This window comes from Cheilinus undulatus, linkage group 11 (assembly GCF_018320785.1).
Source record: "Cheilinus undulatus linkage group 11, ASM1832078v1, whole genome shotgun sequence".
Classification (NCBI taxonomy): domain Eukaryota; kingdom Metazoa; phylum Chordata; class Actinopteri; order Labriformes; family Labridae; genus Cheilinus; species Cheilinus undulatus.
Window position 1 is genome coordinate 30,680,324 of NC_054875.1, and position 22,756 is coordinate 30,703,079.

Sequence of the window (22,756 nt, forward strand, 5' to 3'; positions counted from 1 at the left end):
AAGCTCACTAGCGTGGCTGCTGATAATGTCTTGTCCTATAATAGATCACAGGAAGTAGCCATAGTGCACATATGGAATACTACAGGAACACTCTTGTCATACATTTAACCATTTTCTTGCAAAATGGATATACAGTTCTACTTGGCGGAGAAGGCTGTGCTCTAAAGATGCTCCCTAGGTTAGTCCAGCAGCATGTTTTGGCTTTCCAGGGAGGGCATGGCTAGAAACCCCCATATGGATAGAAACATTTATGACAATGCATATTGAATACTACAAAATTAGTTAAAAAGCAATTAATCTATAGTAGTATGAATCTGAATAGGAGATCTGAGAGGTGATAATTAGGATCAGCTAGCCATCAGCTGATCATGTCTGGGCGTATGACTTCCGTGTCTTGCATAAACTAAGGCTAGGCTTCATTATACAGAATATCCATCCACCCATCCATTGTGAAGTTTCGACCAATCAAATCAGGGTGTTTTATACCATCCAAGCTTTATTTCTTAGTAACTTCAAATGAAAGTGGCACTGTGTGAAATGAGTGCCCTCTGTTATGACCCCTGCAGGCTTGAGCACTGCAGACTGTGCATCATCACCAGTCTGCACTGTGCTGCCCCTCCGGTAAGTTGATTTCAAGAGCTGGGTTTCCATGAGTGGAACTGCTTGACTGAATATGGTTTAGTCCGGCTTGGTATGGTAAACCCCAAAATAGTTTGTGTTTCCACAGACACCCGTACCCTGACTTGGTGGGAGGCGTTGTAAGCCAAATGGCTATGCCACCATTGGGAATTGTTCTCATGTCCAGTTCCCTGTACACCTTCTTATCACTGACAGTCACCAGGAACCCCTGCATCTCTCAGGTCATCCGAGGGATGGTATTGCACACTGATACTGTTGATTAAAAATATTGTACTGATAATAACTTTCTTTTGAAATCCACAGGATATCTAAACATAGCCTGTTCCATGTATCTATTATGTACGTGTGTAACTCCACAATTTAGGATAGGTAAGCTTGGTACCCCCTACAGAAGGGTACCAAAAAAAATGGACACTGCTTGTCAGCTATTTAGGACCCTTTTCACATTCTGAAAATGGAACAAATATAAGCATACCATACCAAACTAAACTGGACTGCTCAGTGAAAATGACCTTTAATAATCCCTGCTGAATTACTTTGAAATAAGTCAATTCCTCTAGTTAAAAGTACTGGGCCAGACTGGCTGCGAGAGACTTGATATGCTTCTGTTGTTGTCAGAATAATTGGCCTGCTGGTGAGAAGAGTAAAACTTTATGCCTATTTCATCACCAAGTGCAAAACAGTACACAACAGCTACATGTATATGTAATGTTACTTTGCCACCCAACAGATGGATCCATGAGGTGTGGAGAGGGAGGGACCTAGCTTTAGGTCGGGTAAAAGTCAGTCAGTTTCTCAAGGATGCATATCCTCATTTCCCTCTTTGCCTTTAGTGAGAAAGCGTTTTGTCTAGTTTGATACCTGTAAAGAAAAAAATTCAGAATGAGCCTGAGAAAGCCATGACAGAAAAGCAAAATGTAATGGTGAATGTTGATGCATTTTCTGCATTTTCTTGAAAACAGTGTGTTTTTGTCAGAGTTGGAAGTAACTAATTACATTTACTGAAATTACTGCAATTGACTGGTGTTGGGTACTTGTACTTTTTAGAGTACATTTTGAAATCAGAACTTTTACTTCTACTTATTTTAGCAAGAGTAACTGTACTTTGACTTGAGTATAATACTCTTGTACTTTTCCACCTCTGTTGACTACACAGTAGCACATAGAGAGAAAATGATTACACATCACATCCATTAACAGCAAAAACAGGAGTGTTGATGTCTCAGGGTTAAACATTTCAAAGTTGATATTCAACTCCCAGTGTTTAATTTTAACTCCATTCTGAGTGAAACGGTCTTCAATGTTGAGAGTTATTTGACAGTGTTAAGACTATGAGGAGTCAAAATGAGCTCTGCTTGTTGCAATTTCAAATCTGGGGGGATGTGTGGCCGTGATTCCCCATCATGCCCTTGGGCAGAGTGTTTAGATGTGTTTTGTTGAGTTTGGATGTTGCCTGTTGTGCAGTGATCCCTGCTGGGGTTATTTTTGCTTATGTTTCTAGTGGATTGTTGTTGTTTCGCATGTGAGACAAATTTGCACAATGATTGAAGTTATCCACTGATTTTCAAAAGCTCTTAAAAAAGCATTTACTTGACTGGCCCGGAGGTTGTGTGGCTGTGATTTTAGTTTTCATCTCTTAATCAGTAGAGGACTGGTTGAGCCTTCAGCGGTTTTCATATCAATGTGATCCAAGTCCTCTCTCAGAGTTAAGAAGTCAATTGTCATTTCCTCCTAAGTTTTGAAAAACAGTTTATCACACATAATGAAGATGCAATGTTTTTCAAAGTATTCCTGATATTTTTAAAAAATGATCTCAATTAGAGAAATTTTAGCAGTGGCTTGTGCTATGCCACAAGGAGGGCTGTGCCATGTGAAAGTAGGCATCAACGTATGCCATAAACTTTGTGGCTTATGTTGTGATTAATGGCACACCATTTGGTGGCCAATGCCAGATGCCAACAGTCTGTCACACAAATATTACTAGCCTTTACCTTAATGTTATATATCTAAAAAAAATACATGCTGAAGACCTGTATTAAAAGTTTACCTTTTTTTGGTATCTGTGTGATGACAATAATTTCATCTATGTATCCATGCCAATGATGATAGCAAGCTTATCGCAATTTTCATCCTAGCTTGCATGGTTAGCCATGTCACAATAATCAACAACAGAAAAGGTGATCAATGAATTTCCTCAAGGGTCCCTATTATGTCATATTATGCCAGTCTGGCCAGCATTTGTAGCTTTTTTAATAGATATTTTTTGACAAAGAAAGCTTTTCCACCTAAGAATACTGCAAAATACAAACAAAAATACAAGAACAACCAATATAGGTGTTCAACATGCACTAATTTATTTATGCAACAAGGTGGAAGGTTGGTGGGATGAATGTGGCTGATGGATGCTGGCATCTGACACTGGCCCCCTAATGGCAGCCATCAGCCAAAGCATAAGCCACAAAGTTTGTGGCATATGTTGATGCTTATACTAAGCATATGAAAGTTCCCAGAAATGATTAGTGAGCTAAAATAGACTTATAGTCAAAGATTCATTAATAGAGCCTGATTTGACTGCCAATCTCATAGTCAAACACTTGCTCATAAAACAAGAAAAATCCATACCAGCTATATGGGGCTGTTAATGTCTATTTTTACATAGATTGGCCTGTTTTTTCCAAATAAATCATGACTCATAGTCTATCTTGGTATAAACCCTAACCCTGTTTATATTTTTAATGCAATTCTGGAAATAATTCCTAAACTTTTAATCAATTGCCTTTGTGTGTACATGAATGGCTTTGTAGTTAACGACCTCATTTTATTGAGCCATTGAAACACTGGCACCTCAGCTTGGCTTAGAATCTCTTTAGTTTCCTGTTAGTTTACAATGTTTCCTGCTTGCAGTTGGGATGGGTGGATGTGTGAACACAGTGGGAAATATTCAGGAAACTCACTACCAGTTAATGAGCAGGGGATATGACGATTGCATCATGTGCCTGGTGAGCAATGGCACAAGTATGTTCTCGTAGTAAATCTGATATGTTCTCCTCTCTGCTTGCCAATACATTCTTTTTTTACCACTATTTGTTAATACTTTAAACATGTCCATTTACACACAGCATTGATATGAAAGCACAAACTATTTTTATAGGGTTAGATGCTGAGTTAATGTCATGTGCTGCCTGCAGAGACATCCCCCTCCCATTCAACAGAGAACATGTCCACCTGTGAGGTGCATAACTTAAACTGTTTAATTCAATTCAATTCAGTTCAATTCAATTCAGTTCAATTGGCTTTACTTGCACTGCATAATCAGTTTCATTGTCAAAGCAATGTAGAAATTATAATAATAATAATAATAATAATAATAATAATAATAACAGCAAAAAGTATGATAATTGATATTTAAAACTTGATTTAACTTTAGGGTTAAAGGTTCACAACAGCTCAAATAATGTGCTGCAACATTTGCACACTGTTGCACATACTTAGCATATATGGAAGTTTCTGTTCTTTTTTGATGCTGGTGAATAGTTTTTGTTTGCTGGTGGAAAGTACTTGTCTCTGATGCCCATGTATAAAAGACAGGTGGTTAGAAAAGTGTAGTTCTGTTTCCATACCTGTCCTGAAAATGTTATAGACATTTTTAAGGGCAGTACATGTGAAAAAGGACTTTGGTTTTAATTTAAGAAACAGTAACAGGTATACAAAAAGCATACAATATTTTGACAGTGACAGTTCAGTCCAAGACAAACTCATAGTCAGACCCCATCATATGTCTTAACGCAAAAACCCTTATAGAAACACACCAACACAAAACTTTACCTGCTCAGAGACATCTTGTTCCTCATTCAGCACACAGCTGGGCTGAGCAGGAGTTTGTTGGATCTTGACTGAGCCCTGTAGTTGCGTAAAGATGCTGATTAGCTAAAATCAAGCCTCCTAAATATCTTTTCAAACTATCGGTATATTAAATCCTACAAGAAGGATTTTTACATTTATCCAGGAATGGTTTTTGAACTCTGTGATGCTCAGTCTCTGGGTGGGCTCAGTCTTCAATAGGTGGCAGATCAGCTGTTTAGCTGAAATAGAAAAATTATCATCAGCACTACCATCATTGTGTGTTCACATACAAAATCCACAATAATGGAGCTGAACAAAAGTTTAAGCAGGGAGACTGTTTCTACCCATTCATAAGTCACCACTCATTCATATATCCCTTTTTTGCTGACCACTGAGGTCAGTCCTACACATGGCTCTGTGTGTGTCTGACTGACTGACTGAGTGACTCTACTTTCAGAGCTATACCATACAGAGTTGAGCTGTGGCTGGGGTTTAGTTGAGCTATGGCTGGGGTTTAGTTGAACTGAAAGCTGCTCGTAATGGCGAATGGTTGTATACAATGCCTGCTGGTGGAGTGATTAGCTCGGATTCAGCTACAGCAGCACATTGGTCAGAACTGGACAACGTCTCTTTATTAAAAACAAGGCCAGGGAGCAACACTAAAAGCTTTCCATGACAGAAAAGATTTTTTCGCTCTTCTCTTGCTCTGATTTGGCATGGGTATGCGATCATTACGGTAGGGATTACCATTGTATCCAGGGCTGCTGTTACGGTTGCTGTTAGCTTGGATGAAGCTGTAGGAAAGTGGCAGTTTAATCTGAACTGGCCTACATTGTTTTTTTAAAACAAGCACAAAGAGTCACAGCGAAAGCTTGTCTTGGCACAGAAGTTGTTTTTGCATGTATCCTGAGCGGCCTTGGCGTCAATTTTACATGAAGATCTGCCATTCATGATCTAAGGCAGTGGTGGCCTAGACGAGACTAGGGCATGTGCACTATGTCATTTGTCACTTTGATAGCCCGTCATGAATGTGACGGACAGAACGCTCCTCCTATCACCTTCTGAAGATTTTTTGAAAAGTCCTGCCCATCCCAAACGCTTTCCGTGGGCTCATTCCCAGATGACTGTAAATATTCAGTCAATCTGGTGAGTCAGGTTTGCTGTTTCCTGCCAACAGGGCTTTATGTTTTAAACTTTAAGGGTCCTTCAATTTTCAACCCATAGACATAAGGGACAGCACAATTACACACCCCAAAAACTAATATCTCTTCCAAAATACACAATTTACTCTGGCATTTCAACAGAAATCCCAGGTCATTGTTGTCAGCCATATACTAGGTTTTAACCAATTCTTGTTCCATTCTGCCTCTCGTCCCACTCTAGTGATCAGCTGATTATGGACTCTCTTAGGTCTCAGCTAATCAGATTCAGACTCAACTTCACTTGGCCAATCATTGTGCACCTGTGATGTTTTAAATCTGTGATCCTTTCTCCTGCAGTCAGTTGTCATTGCAGTGTGGACGCTGCAACCCACATCCACCCCAGCCATGTCCATTCAGTTCACCAGTATCTAGTCCAGATCCTCATAAGTAGGTTTTCTGCTTATCTCATCCTGCCTACCTCAATCTCCTCCTCCTAGCCACACCATTGGTTTCCTGGTCCAGCTTCTCAAAAGTCTACTCCTCATCTGATCCTTTATCCCTCATCAACACTACCACCCTTATCCTATTCCTGCCATTTGCCTCACTACCCCTTCAAGCACATGGAGTCATCACTATAGAGTCTAATCACCAAAGACACTACACATTTCATTCATAAAGAATAGTCAAACATATATTAAGTCTCTTCTGATTGAAATTCACATACACACTTATGTTGAAGGGCCTTTTGTGACAGCAGCAATAAATATGTGCGCAGCCTTGTTCAAAAAAGTCTTTGGTCCCAGTAGGTCATGTCTTTATTGGCATATGCTGTATGGAGGTGAATTTACTGCAAGCAGGAATACTGTAGCTGTTTGCCACAACATTTTAGGCCCAACTCAGCCTCACCTCTTTGCATTATGTTAAGCTGACAAAAAGTTAGTTTGAGACAGCATTTTGAGTATGGCTACTGCTGTTGTTGAGCCCAAAGTTCCCTCTCAGTATCCAGTGCTATGCTTTGTGTGTTTTATAATCTATCCAGGTGAAACATGAATGAGCATGCAGGGAAAGCATGACATAAGTGGAGGAAAGTAGAATTTTCATGAAAATATTCAATTAAATAAACAACCTTTTTCATTTTCAGATGCATTCTCACCTTCCTCAGAAACTTTAGACCACTCTGGATTTGGGAACTTATACTGTCCAGTACAAATCCGTCTCTTCATTCCTGGAGATATTGCCAGACCATGGCGTGAGAAAAAAGGAGGGTATCCACAAAGTCTATGTGTATGACAAAAAGGAAATAACTGATAACAAGATGGGTAGTTACAAGCAACAATAACTTAGCGGAATTTAAAGTGCATTACATTGATTGACCTACAGGATATACATAATGACACCCAGAGACCACATGTCACAGGATCTGTCATACTTCTCCGCACCAAGGACTTCTGGAGCTGCAAGAGTATCAAATAAAACAGAAAAATAGCTGGTGTTACACATTTTATGAATTTTCAAAAGAATGATTCTTAAAGAAAGACAACTGGCAAAAACATCCAGGTCGTAAAAGCAGTAATAAAAGATGTAACATCACAACCTGTTTACACACGATGCATACAGTCTGCAGAGTTTTTAATTTTATAAATCCATATAAGGACATCAAAATGGGCTCAGGGGGATAACCCAGGAAAATAAAAGGTCAGCCCGAGATCTTGGAAGCACATGAAAACTGTAACGATTTAAATTTGGATATTTAAAAAGGAATCAATTGATCATTGAGGTTCCCAGATGCTTTTCTTGTAGACATAAAATGTGTGTGATGGGAATTATTATGGTGAGAAAAAGCTTTCACTGACAGGGTTTAATCCCGTAGGAATTTACATAATTCATCAAAGAAAAATAAATGGCAAACACCTGTGTGCTTAAAAAAACACTTCCTTCCTCTTCATTCCGCCTCTTTCTCTCTCCCATTATGAGTAGAGGGAGACTGTCCGCTAACTTATCACAAACTGTTTTGTCTAGTGGATAAATGCAAACCACATGTTATGAAGTTTTCTCCAAGACCTGCTTGGATGCCACACTAACAAAATATGCTAGACAGTAGGACATTGTGACATTTGACCACCCAGCACTAATCAATTTATCCTTCAGTCTAAATTGATGTTTGTGCATTCTTTGAAGAAATCCTCTCTTCCGAAATATGCATTAAATATTGCATTGGGAAAGCATGACTTGCTGGATAACTTCTCCATTACATTAGAAGACTGACTGGCTTGATATAGGTAATAAAACTTGCCTGCGTCAGTTGGGACATGGGGTCAAACTGTGAAGTTGTAATACAAAACAGACTAAATCCTGAGTCTGTTGTGATAGTTGATATCAAGCTGATTTAATGTTTCAGGGGTCGTTTGTTTGAGCTAGTTCTTTGATATAAAAAAAAGGCAGATGTAACATCAAGACTAAAAGCTCTGTTGTCAATGTGGCTTATCGTAGCTCTCTCAACCAGATTAGCAGAACAGACGAACTGTGTGGTGAAACTAAACTAAACCAAAAATACAGTCACTAAACTTTCTGCTTCAGGGCCACACAAAAATCTGTTCTGCTGTGGACTGTACTGACCTAAAGGATCTTAAGTCAAGGTCATTTTCAGCGCGATTATAGCCCAACCGGACAGTAGTAGAAATCTGGGACCTGCCAGCTCGATAAATCTGCCATCTGATCTCCGTTTAGTGTGTCATAGAAGACAACAATCGAGGACACATCTGAGGCACCTTACAAACTCTCAACACAAAGTCCAGCATGTTTGATTTTTGTCCTTTCCTCTAAAGGCTGGCTCAGACTACACCTTTTTTTTTTTTTTTTTTTTTTTGGTCGGTCATGCATGCACCATATCAGACTATGCAACTAAAACCGCGACCCATCTTGGCTGACACCCTTGCCACACAACAAGTTTGACCTGACTGCTCGTTGTATGGTGGCGCCACCACTGTCTTTGCGACTGTATGCCAGTTCAAAGGTCCTTGGGGGGGGGGTCAAAGAGTCAATCATAGCTGCAACAGCAGTCTTTTTCTCCAAATAGAAGAAAAACAAACCAGAAAAAGTTTGACTTTCCCTTATATAGCAAGAGCTGGACAATATGGACCGGCTCTCCTTCAAATAGAACTTGAGGTATGAATGTCATGTCAAGAAAATCACCTTATCCAAACATAAATCCCCAGAGGGAGAAAAAGTAGGGTCTTATATAATGTCACCCTGGTAAAAGATGACAGAAAGACATAAAGAAAATGCTCTGGGTGTAAGAATTCATGTCGTTGATGTCAGGTCTGGGTGTCCAACTAGGCAACAATGAAAGAAAAATTCTGACATGCTAGTCTTGTCGAGCCGCTGATTATGTCACACTATAAGAGTGTTTGCTGTTCCTGACGTGTATAATCGGGCTCAGCTTGGATGTGGCTATACTATAGCTGCAGTTTTATCAGAGCTGGACCACATTTCTTTATAAAAAGAAGAGCAAAGAACAGCATTAAGAGCTTTTCTCTGTAGAAAGGATGTTTACGCTCTTCTTCAAACCTGCTTTGGTATCAGGTTGTGATAGTTACAGGCAGGGTTTACTTGTACTGTTAGCTGGTATATACAATGGTTGCTGCCAATTTAGTGATTAGCTCAGATGTTGCTAATCATTAGTGGCACTTTTATCATAACTGGACCACACTTCTCTTTTTGCACTTCTCCCAGCTGGCCTTGGCATGAGTCCAGCCCTTCCGAATTCCTTTGTATGGGAGTTTTCCCAGATGAATGTGAAACTCATTCTATGCAAGGTGTGTCAGGCTACTCTGCACAAACAGCAGTCACCAATGTAAACAAATAAATGGCAAGTTGGAGCCGTGAGATTTGGCAAGACAGAGGAAAAGTTCATCGAGCTCTGACAACAATGTCCATGCCTTTATGATCTGTCATGGAGAGATGACCAACAAAACAACAACAGAGAGAGAAATAAATGGTGAGAAATAGACACAATTCAACAGCCTGGTGAGTACCTGCCATTAGCATAGCATCAAGCTAACATAAAATTCATAGTAACTTTTGGATCGACCAAAAAACTCCAGTACAGTAAACACAGTCTGCTTACATTCTTTTTTCATATGTCGTCTAGGCTGGTCCTCTTCCTTCCAATGTCATCACACTGGTTGCAATGGCTGATCTTTACCTCTGTGTAGTCTGTCATGTCTTCCAGTCAAGTCATGCACAAATTTATGATGCTTTGATTGTCTTTTCTGACATAGTGACCATTGTTACAGACAAAAAAAAAATGGTGTATTCTGACCTCCGCTCTAGATTTTTCATTAGTAAGTTATATGTGTGCTTTGGTTACCGATTGCAGCAGGGCATCAGTCTCGTGGTTGCACGGCCAGCTCCTTTCTGTACATGTCAAAGCTCCAACTCATGGAAACAACACAATAAGTCAGCCCCTGTCGCCAAGCTAATTTGACTTCACTTTATAAAAAAGAGGGAGATGGGTGTCCCTTTCCTCATTATCCCCATTATTAGATGCAAAACAAAAACACACAGCATGAAGCTACAAAACTTTTAAGGGTGGGCACACTTGAACCTCATTAGCACAATATACTTTGCGAATGAGACCTTCAGATGGGGCATATAGGGTTGGAAAATGCACAAATTCAAGTGTTATGACTGGGTCCAATCCATGCATCTGTTACTACTGTACATTTGGAAAATTAATCTTGTTTACCAGATATGTAACCACAAGATAGCATGTTGTGTAGACCTACCGACATAGTATGGGGTGAAGCATGGTGTTGTTAAAGAGTTTATTCTGGTAATTTCTCTGGCAAACCCAAAATCAGTCAGCTTCAAAAGTGCATCTGGCTTCTTTGAGGTGAAAAGTAGGTTCTCTGGCTGAAAGAAAAGTAATAGAAGCACAAATTCTGCATTTCATAATTAGGTCATTATTTTTTTCTTAAGAAAAAGAAACTGTACCTTCCACTACACTGAGAAAAATGAATCTGGGCAAAAGTAAATTTAATTTAATTTGATCTTCGATATCAACAATAAAAGTCCAAGTTTCAAGCTTGACATAGGTAAATCTAATTTTGTAGTCAGTTTCTTTTGTTAAAAATAGAAGACATTGTGAATTTTTTCCTAAATAAGAATAATTTAGGTAATGTAAGCCAATCTTTCAAAGTTTATCTTCATAACTAAGCCTGACTTTGTTACCTCTACTCAGTTTCATTCTGTGTTTCAAAACTACAAAAAAACTACACTATCCATGAATAAATGCCCCCTGTGATGCATTGTGGGTATATCAAATGAGTGATAAATGGCTTTTCTAACGATCAGGAATAGATAACTGAAGACATGGCAGTGATGATAGATCAGACTGGTCGGATTCAAATCTGCGATATGTGGGCAGAATTTTCCCATGATGCCATAGGGTAGAGCGTTTATATGGGTTTAAATATGTTTAAATGTGATCAGGTGAGTTAAGATGTTGAATGTTGTACAGAGATCACTGCTGGGATCCCTTTGTTCATCTTTCTGGTGGATTATTCTTGTTTTTGATGGTCAACACTTTTGCACCATGAGTGAAGACAGGACTTCCTGAATATGAGTTTGACTGCCTGTCTTAAGTTTGTGGTGAAAAATTTACCATTCTCTGATAATTACATTGATTAAGGCAAATCAAGACGGTTTGGAACCAAATGCAGATACTTTCTTTGTAAGCATCATTACAGGTGTTTCTAATGAATACCACTAGTAGGAGGGAATTGTAAGTTATACAATTCACTAATCATGGGTCAATTTTACAAGCTGAGAATAATTGAAATTGTATTTCAAAGAAATATTAAAATAAGTGTTGTTTAATCTACTTGAAAATGTAAGTAAATTTCACTTCGATTTTTTTTGTTCTTGAACTAAAACAGAGTCGTAGTTTTTACAAAGATTAATCTGGCTAATCTACAAAAAATAATTGATGCAAAAAGTTGCCTAGGTTTTTCTAAGTGGATTGGGCTGAATATTTTTATCAGTGTACTGTTAAGATGTATCTTAGTAAATCTCAAGTTAAACCTGCATATTTTTATAAGTGGAGTGCCCCCTTGTAGCTGGACATAATAGAACAGCAAACATGCATATCATCTTAGAAAGATAAGGAGATGGGGTAAAAACATCTAGAAGCTGCATGTATGCTATTTAACTCTTCCTTCTCTCATTTTACAGTATGATCTGATGCATGTTATTCTATAGTCTTCCTTTCCTTCAGACAAGAATGCCATTTTAATCATCTCTAATATCTCATCTGGTTGCAGCACTCATTGGGGATTTTGTATGTAAAACATCAGTGTAATCATTGAAAAGTCAAATGCCTACAAAATATTGTATACAGGTAATTATCAATAATATTGCATGTGAATTGAAAGAGATATTCAGTGCATTCAGAAACTATTCAGACCCGCTCACTTTTTTCAGTTTTGTTTTGTTGCAGGCTGATGCTACAGTAGAAAAAGTCCTCTTAATTCTTGTTAATCTGCACTCGGAACCCCATCATGACAAAGTGAAAACAGAATTTTAGAACTGTTTGCAAGTTCATTAAAAACAAAAAACTGAAATATCACACTAACAAGTATTCAGACCCTTTGGAACAACACTTGAAATGTAGCTCAGGTTCCTCCCATTTCTCTTGATTGTTGCTGAGATGTTTCTTCACCTTAATTGGAGTACACCTATGGAAAATTAAATTGATTTGACAAGATCTGTAAAGGCAAACACCGCTCTAGAGAAGGCCTAACAGCTGACAGTTTATATGAGAGCAAAGACCAAGCCATGAGGTCAAACTGATTGCCTGCAGAGGTCAGAGACAGGATTATTGCAAGGTACAGATCTGGGGAAGGCTACAAAAAAATTCTGCTGCACTGAAGGTAGCTCGGCAGACCAAGGAGGAGCCACTCCATCCAAACAACCAAGGCTTGATTTTAAATCACTGCTACCTGCACAATGTGTCACCAAGGAAGCACTAAACAGACTGATAGCAAGGTGTGCTGCTGAAGACTTGCTTCCTATATCAAATGTAGAGTCCACTGCAGTTGTAATTTAATTTGTACACTGTCAATGCAGAACAGCTATTTATTCTTATTAAATGGTGTATAAATGCTTGACTTGAAATGAATGTTTTAAAAATGTCAAAAGTTTAGAAACATTTCTACTGAGTTCTATTTTTTCACCACTTCCTACCATGATGATAATGGCTACAATGTTATATGAAATTTGAGTTATTTCCTCTCACAGTGTCACAACATTAATTTAAGTGATGCGCAAAATAATGAGGATTGAAGGTAAAAAAGTAATGCCTGAATTACCCTTCAAGGTAACGTGTTACTTTTACAATACAATAACTCAGTTTTGTGCCCATCACTGGTTGTGACACATACTGAAGAAGACCGTGAGTCCGTTGTGGATTTTACACTGCATTGCCTAAAAACATACTAAACAAGGAGGATATATCTGAGTGCTGGCTCCTCTAGTTTGTCTTTTTTTGATCGCCTGTAAGAAGCTTTAGAAGTTTTATTTTCGGAGTGTGCTCTTTTTTTTGCTCTCTTAGTATATGATTCTTTACTAACAGCTGAGCCACTTGCTCAATTAAACTCTTGCCAAAGCCAGTCGAGAGAGGGAAAAAAAAAAATATTTTCCTCAAAGAGAAACTTTCACAGGAAATGTTGGGTTGAGATTATTGCTGCCAAAGGAGGGTCAACCAGTTATAAAATCCAAAGGTTTACATACTTTTTCCAGCTTACACTGTGAATGTTTACATGGGTTTTTCAATAAAAACATGCAAAAATATATTGTTTTGTGCGGTATTAGTTTAAGCAGATTGTGTTTGTCTATTGTTGTGACTTAGATAAAGATAAGAACACATTTTATGACCAATTTATGCAGAAATGCAAGAAATCCCAAAGGGTTCACATACTTTTTCTTGCAACTGTATATATATACACTGCCTGGCCAAAAAAAAAGTTGCCACCAAAAAAAAAGGTCACACACTCTAATATTTCATTGGACTGCTGTTAGCTTTGATTACAGCATGCAATCGCTGTGGCATTGTTTCGATAAGCGTCTGCAATGTCACAAGATTTATTTCCATCCAGTGTTGCATTAATTTTTCACCAAGATCTTGTATTGATGATGGGAGAGTCTGACCACTGCGCAAAGCCTTCTCCAGCACATCCCAAAGATTTTCAATGGGGTTAAGGTCTGGACTCTGTGGTGGCCAATCCATGTGTGAAAATGATGTCTCATGCTCCCTGAACCACTCTTTCACAATTTGACCCTGATGAATCCTGGCATTGTCATCTCAGGATATGCCCGTGCCATTAGGGAAGAAAAATCCATTGATGGAATAACCTGGTCATTCAGTATATTCAGGTAGTCAGCTGACCTCATTCTTTGGGCACATAATGTTGCTGAACCTGGACCTGACCAACTGCAGCAACCCCAGATCATAGCACTGCCCCCACAGGCTTGTACAGTAGGCACTAGGCATGATGGGTGCCTAGTGCTTACTATATATATATAAATAGATAGATAGATAGATAGATAGATAGATAGATAGATAGATAGATAGATAGATAGATAGATAGATAGATAGAATGTCTCATTGGAGCAAAATCGGCCCCCCGGCCTGACTGAGTTGGACACCCCTGCTTTGTAAGATAGACCTGCAATGATGACAGGCATTACAGCTGGATAATCTATCTGCTTTGTAAAGTTAAGTCTAGGTTGTCAAATCAAGTAAAAAAATGAGGAAAACTATCGTAGTTGTTTTGAGGAACTAAATAATTGTTACCATTTGGGGTACTTTCAAACTGGCCTACTTCAGTTGCCAGACATTGTTTTAGTACAAATGAAAACAATTTGATTTTAATTTGAACAGAAGTTGTTTTTCTCTCATTCAACTATTATACACCAAATGTGGGCTCTTTAACATAAACAGGAAGTTGAATACATATTTTTTTAAAAAGCACTAGTGCCATTTAACAGTCTTACATTCTGAGGAAAAACTGAGTGTTTTTGGCATAAAAATGGTCTACTAATGTGAGTCATGACTCATGTTCTTACTGATAAATTACCTTGATGTCCCTGTGAGCAATGTTATTGCAGTGCAAGAAATGAACAGCTTTTCCAATACTTTTCATGATGTCGGAGGCCTCTGAAAAAAAGAAAGGTAAAACGAGATGAACATGATGGTGTTGGTAGAAAGTTTCAAAATAAATAGTATTTAGCAGCACATTTTTACATTTCATGAATGTTTAGTCCTTTCAGCTTTCTTGATATCAAACTTTTTGACTGTTTTTTTTCACTTTCCTGTAATCTCTGCAGGATTAAAGTCTTTATTCATAGGAAGGAGTCTAAGTCTAGGAGGTTTGTCGTCTCTAAACCTAGGAAATATTAAGTTTAATACATGAAATGGCAAAAAAAGAGCTAAAGTTATTGCATTTAAGATGCTTTGAACTGTTTTTTCTAGTACAACAATGAATCACAACAGCTCTAGAAATCTCTCCTTTTGGGAAATAGTTTAAGCTGTTAGTTGTTTACTTCTCAATCAACCACAGCCATATGGGAACTTGTCTAGTCCTCTGATTACATAAAGTGTTTTTCTCTTTGCAGGTCACACTCCACATTCACACACTGGTGGCTGACATGTTGTGGCAATCAGTATTGAATAATCCCGTTCATGCAAATCCATACAAATTCACACACCACTGATGCTGCAGTGGGAGCAACTTGGGGATAGCTGTTGCACAAGGACAGATCAATATATGACTGAGAATTTAACTCCTAACCTTTAGAGATGACAACTCTATCTACTGAGCCACAATCACCTCATATGATAAGTGCATTTGGTTACAGCTAATACATGAAAAGCATGAATGCATTAAAGTCAGCAAATTCATTTCTCATGGCATGACAGACCAAGTATTGTCTGACTTCATCAAAACTATCAAAACAATAAATTCTTATTTTGCTGCACTGTGAGAAAAGAAAGTTTGCTGTCCACAGAATCCCAAAAAAACATTAACTGTTACAGCCAGAAAGCAAAAGTAAATCAAATCAACAAGGACTCAAATCCTTAGGGCTGTGACATTACCGTCTGTTGGAATGATAAATGATACCTTTTTCTGTAAATGCCTGATCCCCTCTGTCTTGGATATGTCGGAGTAAATCACCTCCATCCATACTGAAAAGAAAAGCAGAAGAAATACATTGCAAAGCTATCATGCCAAAACACAAAATATACAATCCTTTTAAAGGATACACAAAAATAACATGTTTCCATTCAATTCACCACCTGCAAATGTAAAAAGCTGGAAAAAAGAACCCTTACACAATAAACTGCTGATTGGCTCTTTCAGTAAAAAGCCATTGATCAAATCTGCAATAGCTTGAAGCATGACATACTTGGAACAGTAAGAACTTTTTCATCATAACTCATCCATAGTTTACAGTCAGGACTATTTAATCATGGCATTCCATTAATGATATCATGTCCAGCTGTGGGAACATTTTTCTACCATGCTGATGTGCTCTAACTCCAGAGTGTCTGTGTCATATTATAGATAACAAGTCATTTAAGATTTAAAATATACTATATATTTTTTTTTAATTTTCGGATGGATAATCTCTCGTAGTAATTCTTTCAAGCTTGTCTTTCAACAATAAAAATGATGAATACATAATGAGTGAAAAATGAGTAAATTCTTTTGTTGATATCTCTTGATCTTTACTTGTTAATCTTATCATCTCTTTCTGTGTATGTATAGCCAGATACAAAACCAATCAAACAAAAGTTATGCTGTTATCAAGTGCTAAGTCTAAGCTAGTCCTGCCCTCAATCTTCACTTCTTAGGGTGTATAAATTAAATATGTTTCAAGCTACAGACATCTTGGTATTCCTATTGCTGAATCTCTCTCCTCTGCTCCTTATATTCCACAGCTAGTAACAAGTTAAAGATTGAAACTGAGTGTTTTTTATTTTTAGCATCAAAAACTCCTTTTCTTTTGAATCTCAAAAAAAATTCTAGTTACCGGCACTTTTATGTCTGTGCTGGGCTATGGTAATGTGTTATCAGTGCACACCTCATCCCAAATCTTACATGCTCTAGACACGGTATCACACAGCTTTGAGACTCAGAGCATGTCAGATGGTCTTCCTTGTCCACAAATGGAAAAATGCACTGCCATTTTCTCATTTAAAAGGCTATTCTCTGTCTTTTTCCTTCCTACCTTCTAATGGTCAGAACAAAACTTGGAAAAAAGGCATCTGAATATGCTGCTCTCTTTGCTTGGAATGAATTGCAAAGGACCTAAAACTTATAGACCTGGTCTAATTGGAGGCTTTTAAGAAGAAGTTCAGTGACTTTTGAGGTCTGTTAGTACATGTTCTGCCTCATTTATACTTATTTCTATAATTGTAGCTTAATTTTGACAAATATTTGCTCTTTTAATTACATCGTGTCCAAGTGCACCATGATGCTTGTATGTATGGCTGCTTTTTGTCTGTCATCAACTTTATTGTGTTGCTGCAAGGCTTGGCGGGAACACTATTTATAAGGGAATTCTTCATCTCAATGAAGTTTCCCTGTCAAATAAAGGTTGTGTAAACAAATAGCAGACAGCTGGCCAGGCCAGTCGGCCAGATAGATGGATGGATGGATGGATGGATGGATGGATGACTGAATGGATGGATGGCGATGTGGGATTGGACGGATACCTGGCAGGATGAATGGATTGATGGATGGATGGATGGATGGATGAATGGAGGGATGGATGGATGGATGGATGGATGGATGGATGGATGGATGGATGGATATTTCCACACAAATAAACTGCACACATGCACACATATACCATATATTTAGTGCCAAGTGTATTTTTTTCCAAAGATTTTAATCTAAAAGATGCTAACCACATTTCCATGGTCTTCATATTTTTCTTTACTTGAAGGATCTAACACCAGCCATCTGTGAAAATTCCCTGTGCAGAGAAAAAGCAGTATGTTTCTCTCTAATTATGCTTTATTATGTTTTAGAAAAAGCAGACTCAGTCTTATTTTATTACTGTAGCCCTGAAGTATTCTGGAAGCTTCTCTTGGCAGTTGGTATGCATTAAAACAAAGCAGGCCCCACCAACCCACAGAGCAACTAATATGAGACACAACTCCCAGGAAGCATGAAGGATGAACAACGTCCAGAGAGGAACTTCTATCAACACATGCTATCCATTTTTAAGACCACACATGCATCACTGGCTCTGATTGCGAATGTATTTGTGTGCATGTGGAAAAACCCACCACTCCATGATGATAAGAAGACACTTCTTTCCCTGGCAGAGGTTCTTGTAAACATCTATGATAGGTACAATGTGTGGGCAAAGGGACACTCTCCAATGAAGCTCCACCTCCTGTCTGGCTTCTGGACAGTCTTCTAGTGTCTGAGAGGAGCACAGGAAGTCAGAAAGAGGGAGACATTTCAGATTTTAATGTAGTCATAAATTCACTCTTGGTTAAATAAATGATTATTAATATTAATTCAGCAGAATTGAGTTCAAATAGAAAAAAACAATCTAATCTTTGTTGACAACTGTATATTACCATTTATATTGTACAAATCTAAATAGGACCAAGCAATCTTATTGGACAGTAAACATTTAAAGAGTGCTGATAGAGTACAAAATCACTGGGGCTTTACATAATATATATCACTATGCCTCAGCCAGGCATTCTGAATATACCTGATTAACATTATAGTTAAAATCAAAGCAGAAGGTGGTTGTTTTTTTGTTTCATGACCAAATCACAGCAAGATATTCACTACGCATCCTTTCATGGGAAATTGCTTGATTGTTTCAATGTCATAACAGTGGGCTATAGAAACAGGCAGCGCATGATTTTGAAAGTTGTCCATGAAAATAAACAGTTAATACACATCAATTATCATTACATGAAAATTGTCAAGTCTACTGTCAACCCCACTCCCCAAAAACACACCAAACTTCACAGGCTGACAGTTATTGTTTGGTGAGACTTCTGTATCAATTTTTGCAGTCCAGATGAAAAAAGAATTTCAACAATTCTGAGCATTTTAAGAAAACTTCCAAATTTTGCAAGCCAAGCCTCTAAAACTTAATTCTCTTCAGACTTCAGAACTAGCCTGCTCTGGAGCACGTTAACTGTCCAGCTAGGTCTAGCTGTGCTTCAAAAAATGTCCAAGGGGCTGAAACTGCTACGCCACATGTGGTTCTGCCGGGCGTATTGTTGACCTTGTTTACATATTTACAGGCAACAAATTCCAGCAATACATTTACCATGACAAAGAGCAAATGAAGGTCAATTCATTTTAAGCATATGACTGATTATTAATCTTGCAGATATTTCTACAATAGTCACAATCACTACCTAGTCACCCAAATGTCCACTTTGTTAAAACAATCAAACTATATCGTGTTGCAAGCCATGCTGAGGAGGGGTTCTGAAACTAATCTTAATAGTTTCATGAGCACATATCCTATAAGTATGAGCAGTTTTACATTATGTTTCACTAAACTGAGATGCATACAAACAGCCTAATCTGCAGCAATGACTCCCTCACTCATGGTGTCACACTTTGTACAACATTTTTCCACTAAAACATAAACTAATTAACAACACATGCATACTTATCAAGCAATGCAAACTAGCAATGCCACATGAACATTATAGAACAGTAAAATAACACATTCTGTCCCACAAAGCAATCCCAGAACTCCCTGCTCCAGGTGACTGCTGGATCGCCACAATAGGATTGTATAAATGCCTTTAATCCACCGACATTTCTCGACAATAATATCCTCTTTGATTTGTTAATAGTGAAAATGATGCCTTTTTTGGTCTAAACTTGTTCACTTTCCTCCTAAAACTCTTAAATAAATGTTTTTTCACATTTAGTGTCCTCTTTTCAACTATCGATTAATCTGGGCTTCATAAACATGCCATGCACAAGCACACAGGCAGATTGTTTAAGCCAGACTGGAGTTAGCGGTGCCCAGAGTCACTTTTGTGGAACAAGTTGAGGCTTAAGTGGAAGTTGTAGCTAGTTCAAGTCAGGTTAATTTAGGAAAGCTCAGCCTTTGTTAGCTCCTTTGATGGAATATCCCCCTGAGCAGTGGAGCAGTCCACTCATTTTCCTTTAAACATATCTAGTGTGTGTTAGGGATTAAATGCAGGAACTAAAAAACTATTAGATATGATTTATGCCACATGGGGAATGCAAAGATGATCTAATTTGTTAGATGCATATGTAAACAATGCCTGTTTTCATTACAGCAACTATTTGGAGTCATACATAATTCAATTGACTATTTGAAACAGCTCCTATCATCTTTAGAGATAATTCAATAGAGACAGTCATGCCATCCTGAATGTAGAACAAACTGAAGACTGTTTATGCTGCCAATATTTTATTGATCTTACATCAGAACAAATAACCAGGTGCAGGATTCCAGTTGCATTTCTCTGTGAAATTTCAAAACATTACTTTGCAGCAGCTTCAAAGATGTCATTTTTCACATTCTTAAGACTCTTTGTGAGGACTTTGATTTACAGGGGTATGTTGGAAGCAACTATTTCTCTGACTTGAAAAGTCTCCCTCATACAATCTGTAGCGCTTGCTTCAAAGACCTGAGAAATGTCATGGGATATGCTTTTATGACTTATTTAAGATATATGATGAAGAGACGGATTAAAGGTTTAGTGGTGTTCAGAGAGCCCTGGAAGACGTTAACTGATGGATGTATTCATTTTATTCTTTGCACTTCATCTTTTGTTCCCGTCAAATCAAACTCAGGCTGTCAAAGCTACAAATACTGCTCTTCTCTTCAGTTACATGATAATAACCATGATTCTTATGATTATGTGTGTGCATCTTGTTTCTTATCAAAAGAACTGAAAGCCATAGATGTGGTTTTGTAGAATACCACTGAAGAAAAGCAAATGATCACTTAATAAAACACACTAAAATCCAGGAAAAGTTATCCTACATTTGTTACTCCACTATTTTAAACTCTAAAACATATTCACTGACTTCTAAAAGCAGTGTATGCTCTGCTGTTCCCAGCTTAGTTATAATCTCTCAGACATCTGAGGCCTCTGCATGCTGCTACTTTTAGACACAGGCATGTTCTCTTCACTGTTTCTAGCTGGCAGCATTTCAGCAGAAAAAGTTAACCCTCCTCTTTCACAACCGCTAAGACAACACAGTAAGCCAGAGGTCAAAGCAAGTAGACAGTATATAATGTATAGTCTGAAACAGAATTAGATCCTGACAAAGCCTCTTGTTGTGTATCATCGCAAGAATGCCAGAAAATTACAGGATTCAAAGACAGAAAATATCTAACTCACATCTGATTCCTGCTGTGACCTCACCTCTTGAACTTTGGCAGCACTTAGTGTAAAGGCCTTTTACTCCAAATGCAGGCACTGTGTAATTGGATGTACATCACACATGCTTTCTGAGAGACAAATTGTTCCTGGAGGAATGCAGTGAGGTAATATTTATCTCTCCCACTGGCTGAAATACAGACTTAAAAGAGGGAAACTGTGAGAAAACTGAACTTTCTAAAAGTATAAAAATAAGCAAGGAGCATCAGTTAAGCTTCAACTTAGAACAGCCTAATCATCATGGATTCAACCTTTCTTTTTAACAACTTCTGAGGATCTGACAAAAGACAGACAATATCAACACATGATGGTTGTTTTTCATCAACACCCAGGCTTTGATCCTGTTAACCTCCCCCCAAAGATTTGAAAAATGTGTCCCGGATCAAGGACATGTAGACAGGTAACTGGGTCATGAACTTGTGGAAATGTAGGTATACACATAAATTTATCATATGGACATTAATATCTTCAACCCTGGGTATTTTCAACTTCAAACCTACATATTTTTCATACTTTTTGGATTTTTACTTAAATCGACCAGACTAGTATAATATACTTAGAAAAATAACTGCTCAAAGCTGTAAATTCTGCATTCAGCCTTGGTAAGAAAATGAAAACAAAAGCCAAAGAAAGCATGTGGGGAAAAGGGGAGAAAGAGATGAAGAAAATAGTATAAAATCAGGGCAGAAAATAACTCTTAAACTCTAAAAAAAAAAAAAAAAAACACTGTGACCATACAGGGAGCACTGACCTTACAGAGAACAGTAGGCTTATAATTTGCGGTCATGAGGGTTTGTTAAATATGTCAACCAAACCAGATTTGGACAGGCAGAACTGCAATTCGCTACATCTTTTAACTCCTTCAGGCATCTCGCTCCAAGATGCCAAACCCATATGAAATATTTTTCCCGCAATGATGAAACATTATTTATGCCTTACTACAGAGCACATGCTCTGTTATGTTTACCAACTGAAAGGTTATGATTTAGTGGTGAAGGTTTCAACTACTGTTTAATTATTAGGGCAAACTGCCATTGTATATAAAACCTTATTTGTAATAGCTGTATCAGTTCAGTTATAAAACAGCTTGTAAAGACAGCATTTAACATGAAGTTTTACACTAATAACATTTTAAACTATTTTTCTTACAACCGTCTAATTTTGGTAAGGAAAACTATGTTAATATAGGATAGCATATTTACCTTTAGTGCATACTTTCCCCCGCTCTCTTTGTGAAATATTTCCAGCACTCTGCCGTTTATCCCCATCCCTAGCATACGACTCGTCAAGGTATAGTCGTCTGTGATTTCATTCCGTTTGATCTGAAGGGAATCATGCAAAGGTTTCACAAAAGATTGATAACAGGGAGCAGGGTCGAGAATTTGCTGCTGTTGTATCAAGAAAGTCGACTGGTGTTGCTTCGACATGACTGCTGACAACATCGGACCATCCCACCAGGTGCGTTTTACACCTAAAAAGTATAAATGTTAGCTAGTTCTAACGCTTAGCTCACGTTCGTGTATGTTGTTGGCCCACCGTTAGCTAGGACGGCTTCACAACACTGACTGAAGGTCTCCACACACACAGCGATAGCTACAGGATCTGTCAGGATTCCACTTTTAACATCGGCTCAGAGTTTAGCCATTTGGAC

General features: G+C 38.1%; 1 protein-coding gene across 2 annotated transcripts; it reads right to left on the reverse strand.

Annotated features, from left to right (window-relative positions):
• Positions 1 to 175: 175 nt before the first annotated feature.
• On the reverse strand, positions 176 to 22,756 carry LOC121517754 (MAP kinase-activated protein kinase 2-like). 2 transcript variants are annotated; one of them, XM_041799761.1, is made up of 11 exons: positions 22,642 to 22,756; positions 22,308 to 22,427; positions 17,983 to 18,122; positions 15,806 to 15,870; positions 14,762 to 14,841; positions 10,412 to 10,538; positions 7,003 to 7,078; positions 6,778 to 6,902; positions 4,636 to 4,721; positions 4,465 to 4,539; positions 176 to 1,500 (listed from the first exon to the last, which is right to left on the reverse strand). In XM_041799761.1, the coding sequence occupies exons 2-11, from the start codon at positions 22,380 to 22,382 to the stop codon at positions 1,489 to 1,491; spliced, it is 861 nt and encodes a 286-aa protein (XP_041655695.1). In that variant the 5' UTR covers positions 22,383 to 22,427; positions 22,642 to 22,756; the 3' UTR covers positions 176 to 1,488. The 2 variants fall into 2 exon arrangements, with proteins under 2 accessions (XP_041655695.1, XP_041655694.1); XM_041799760.1 differs by having other exon boundaries at positions 22,308 to 22,728.

Coding starts and splice junctions, on each gene's coding strand:
- LOC121517754 (XM_041799760.1), bottom strand. CDS start 22,547: ATGTTGTCAGCAGTCATGTCGAAGCAACACCAGTCGACTTTCTTGATA. Junction 18,123..22,307: donor GGGGAAAGTATGCACTAAAG/GTAAATATGCTA, acceptor TGCTCCTCTCAG/ACACTAGAAGACTGTCCAGA. Junction 4,722..6,777: donor GTCTAAAGTTTCTGAGGAAG/GTGAGAATGCAT, acceptor TTTCTATTTCAG/CTAAACAGCTGATCTGCCAC.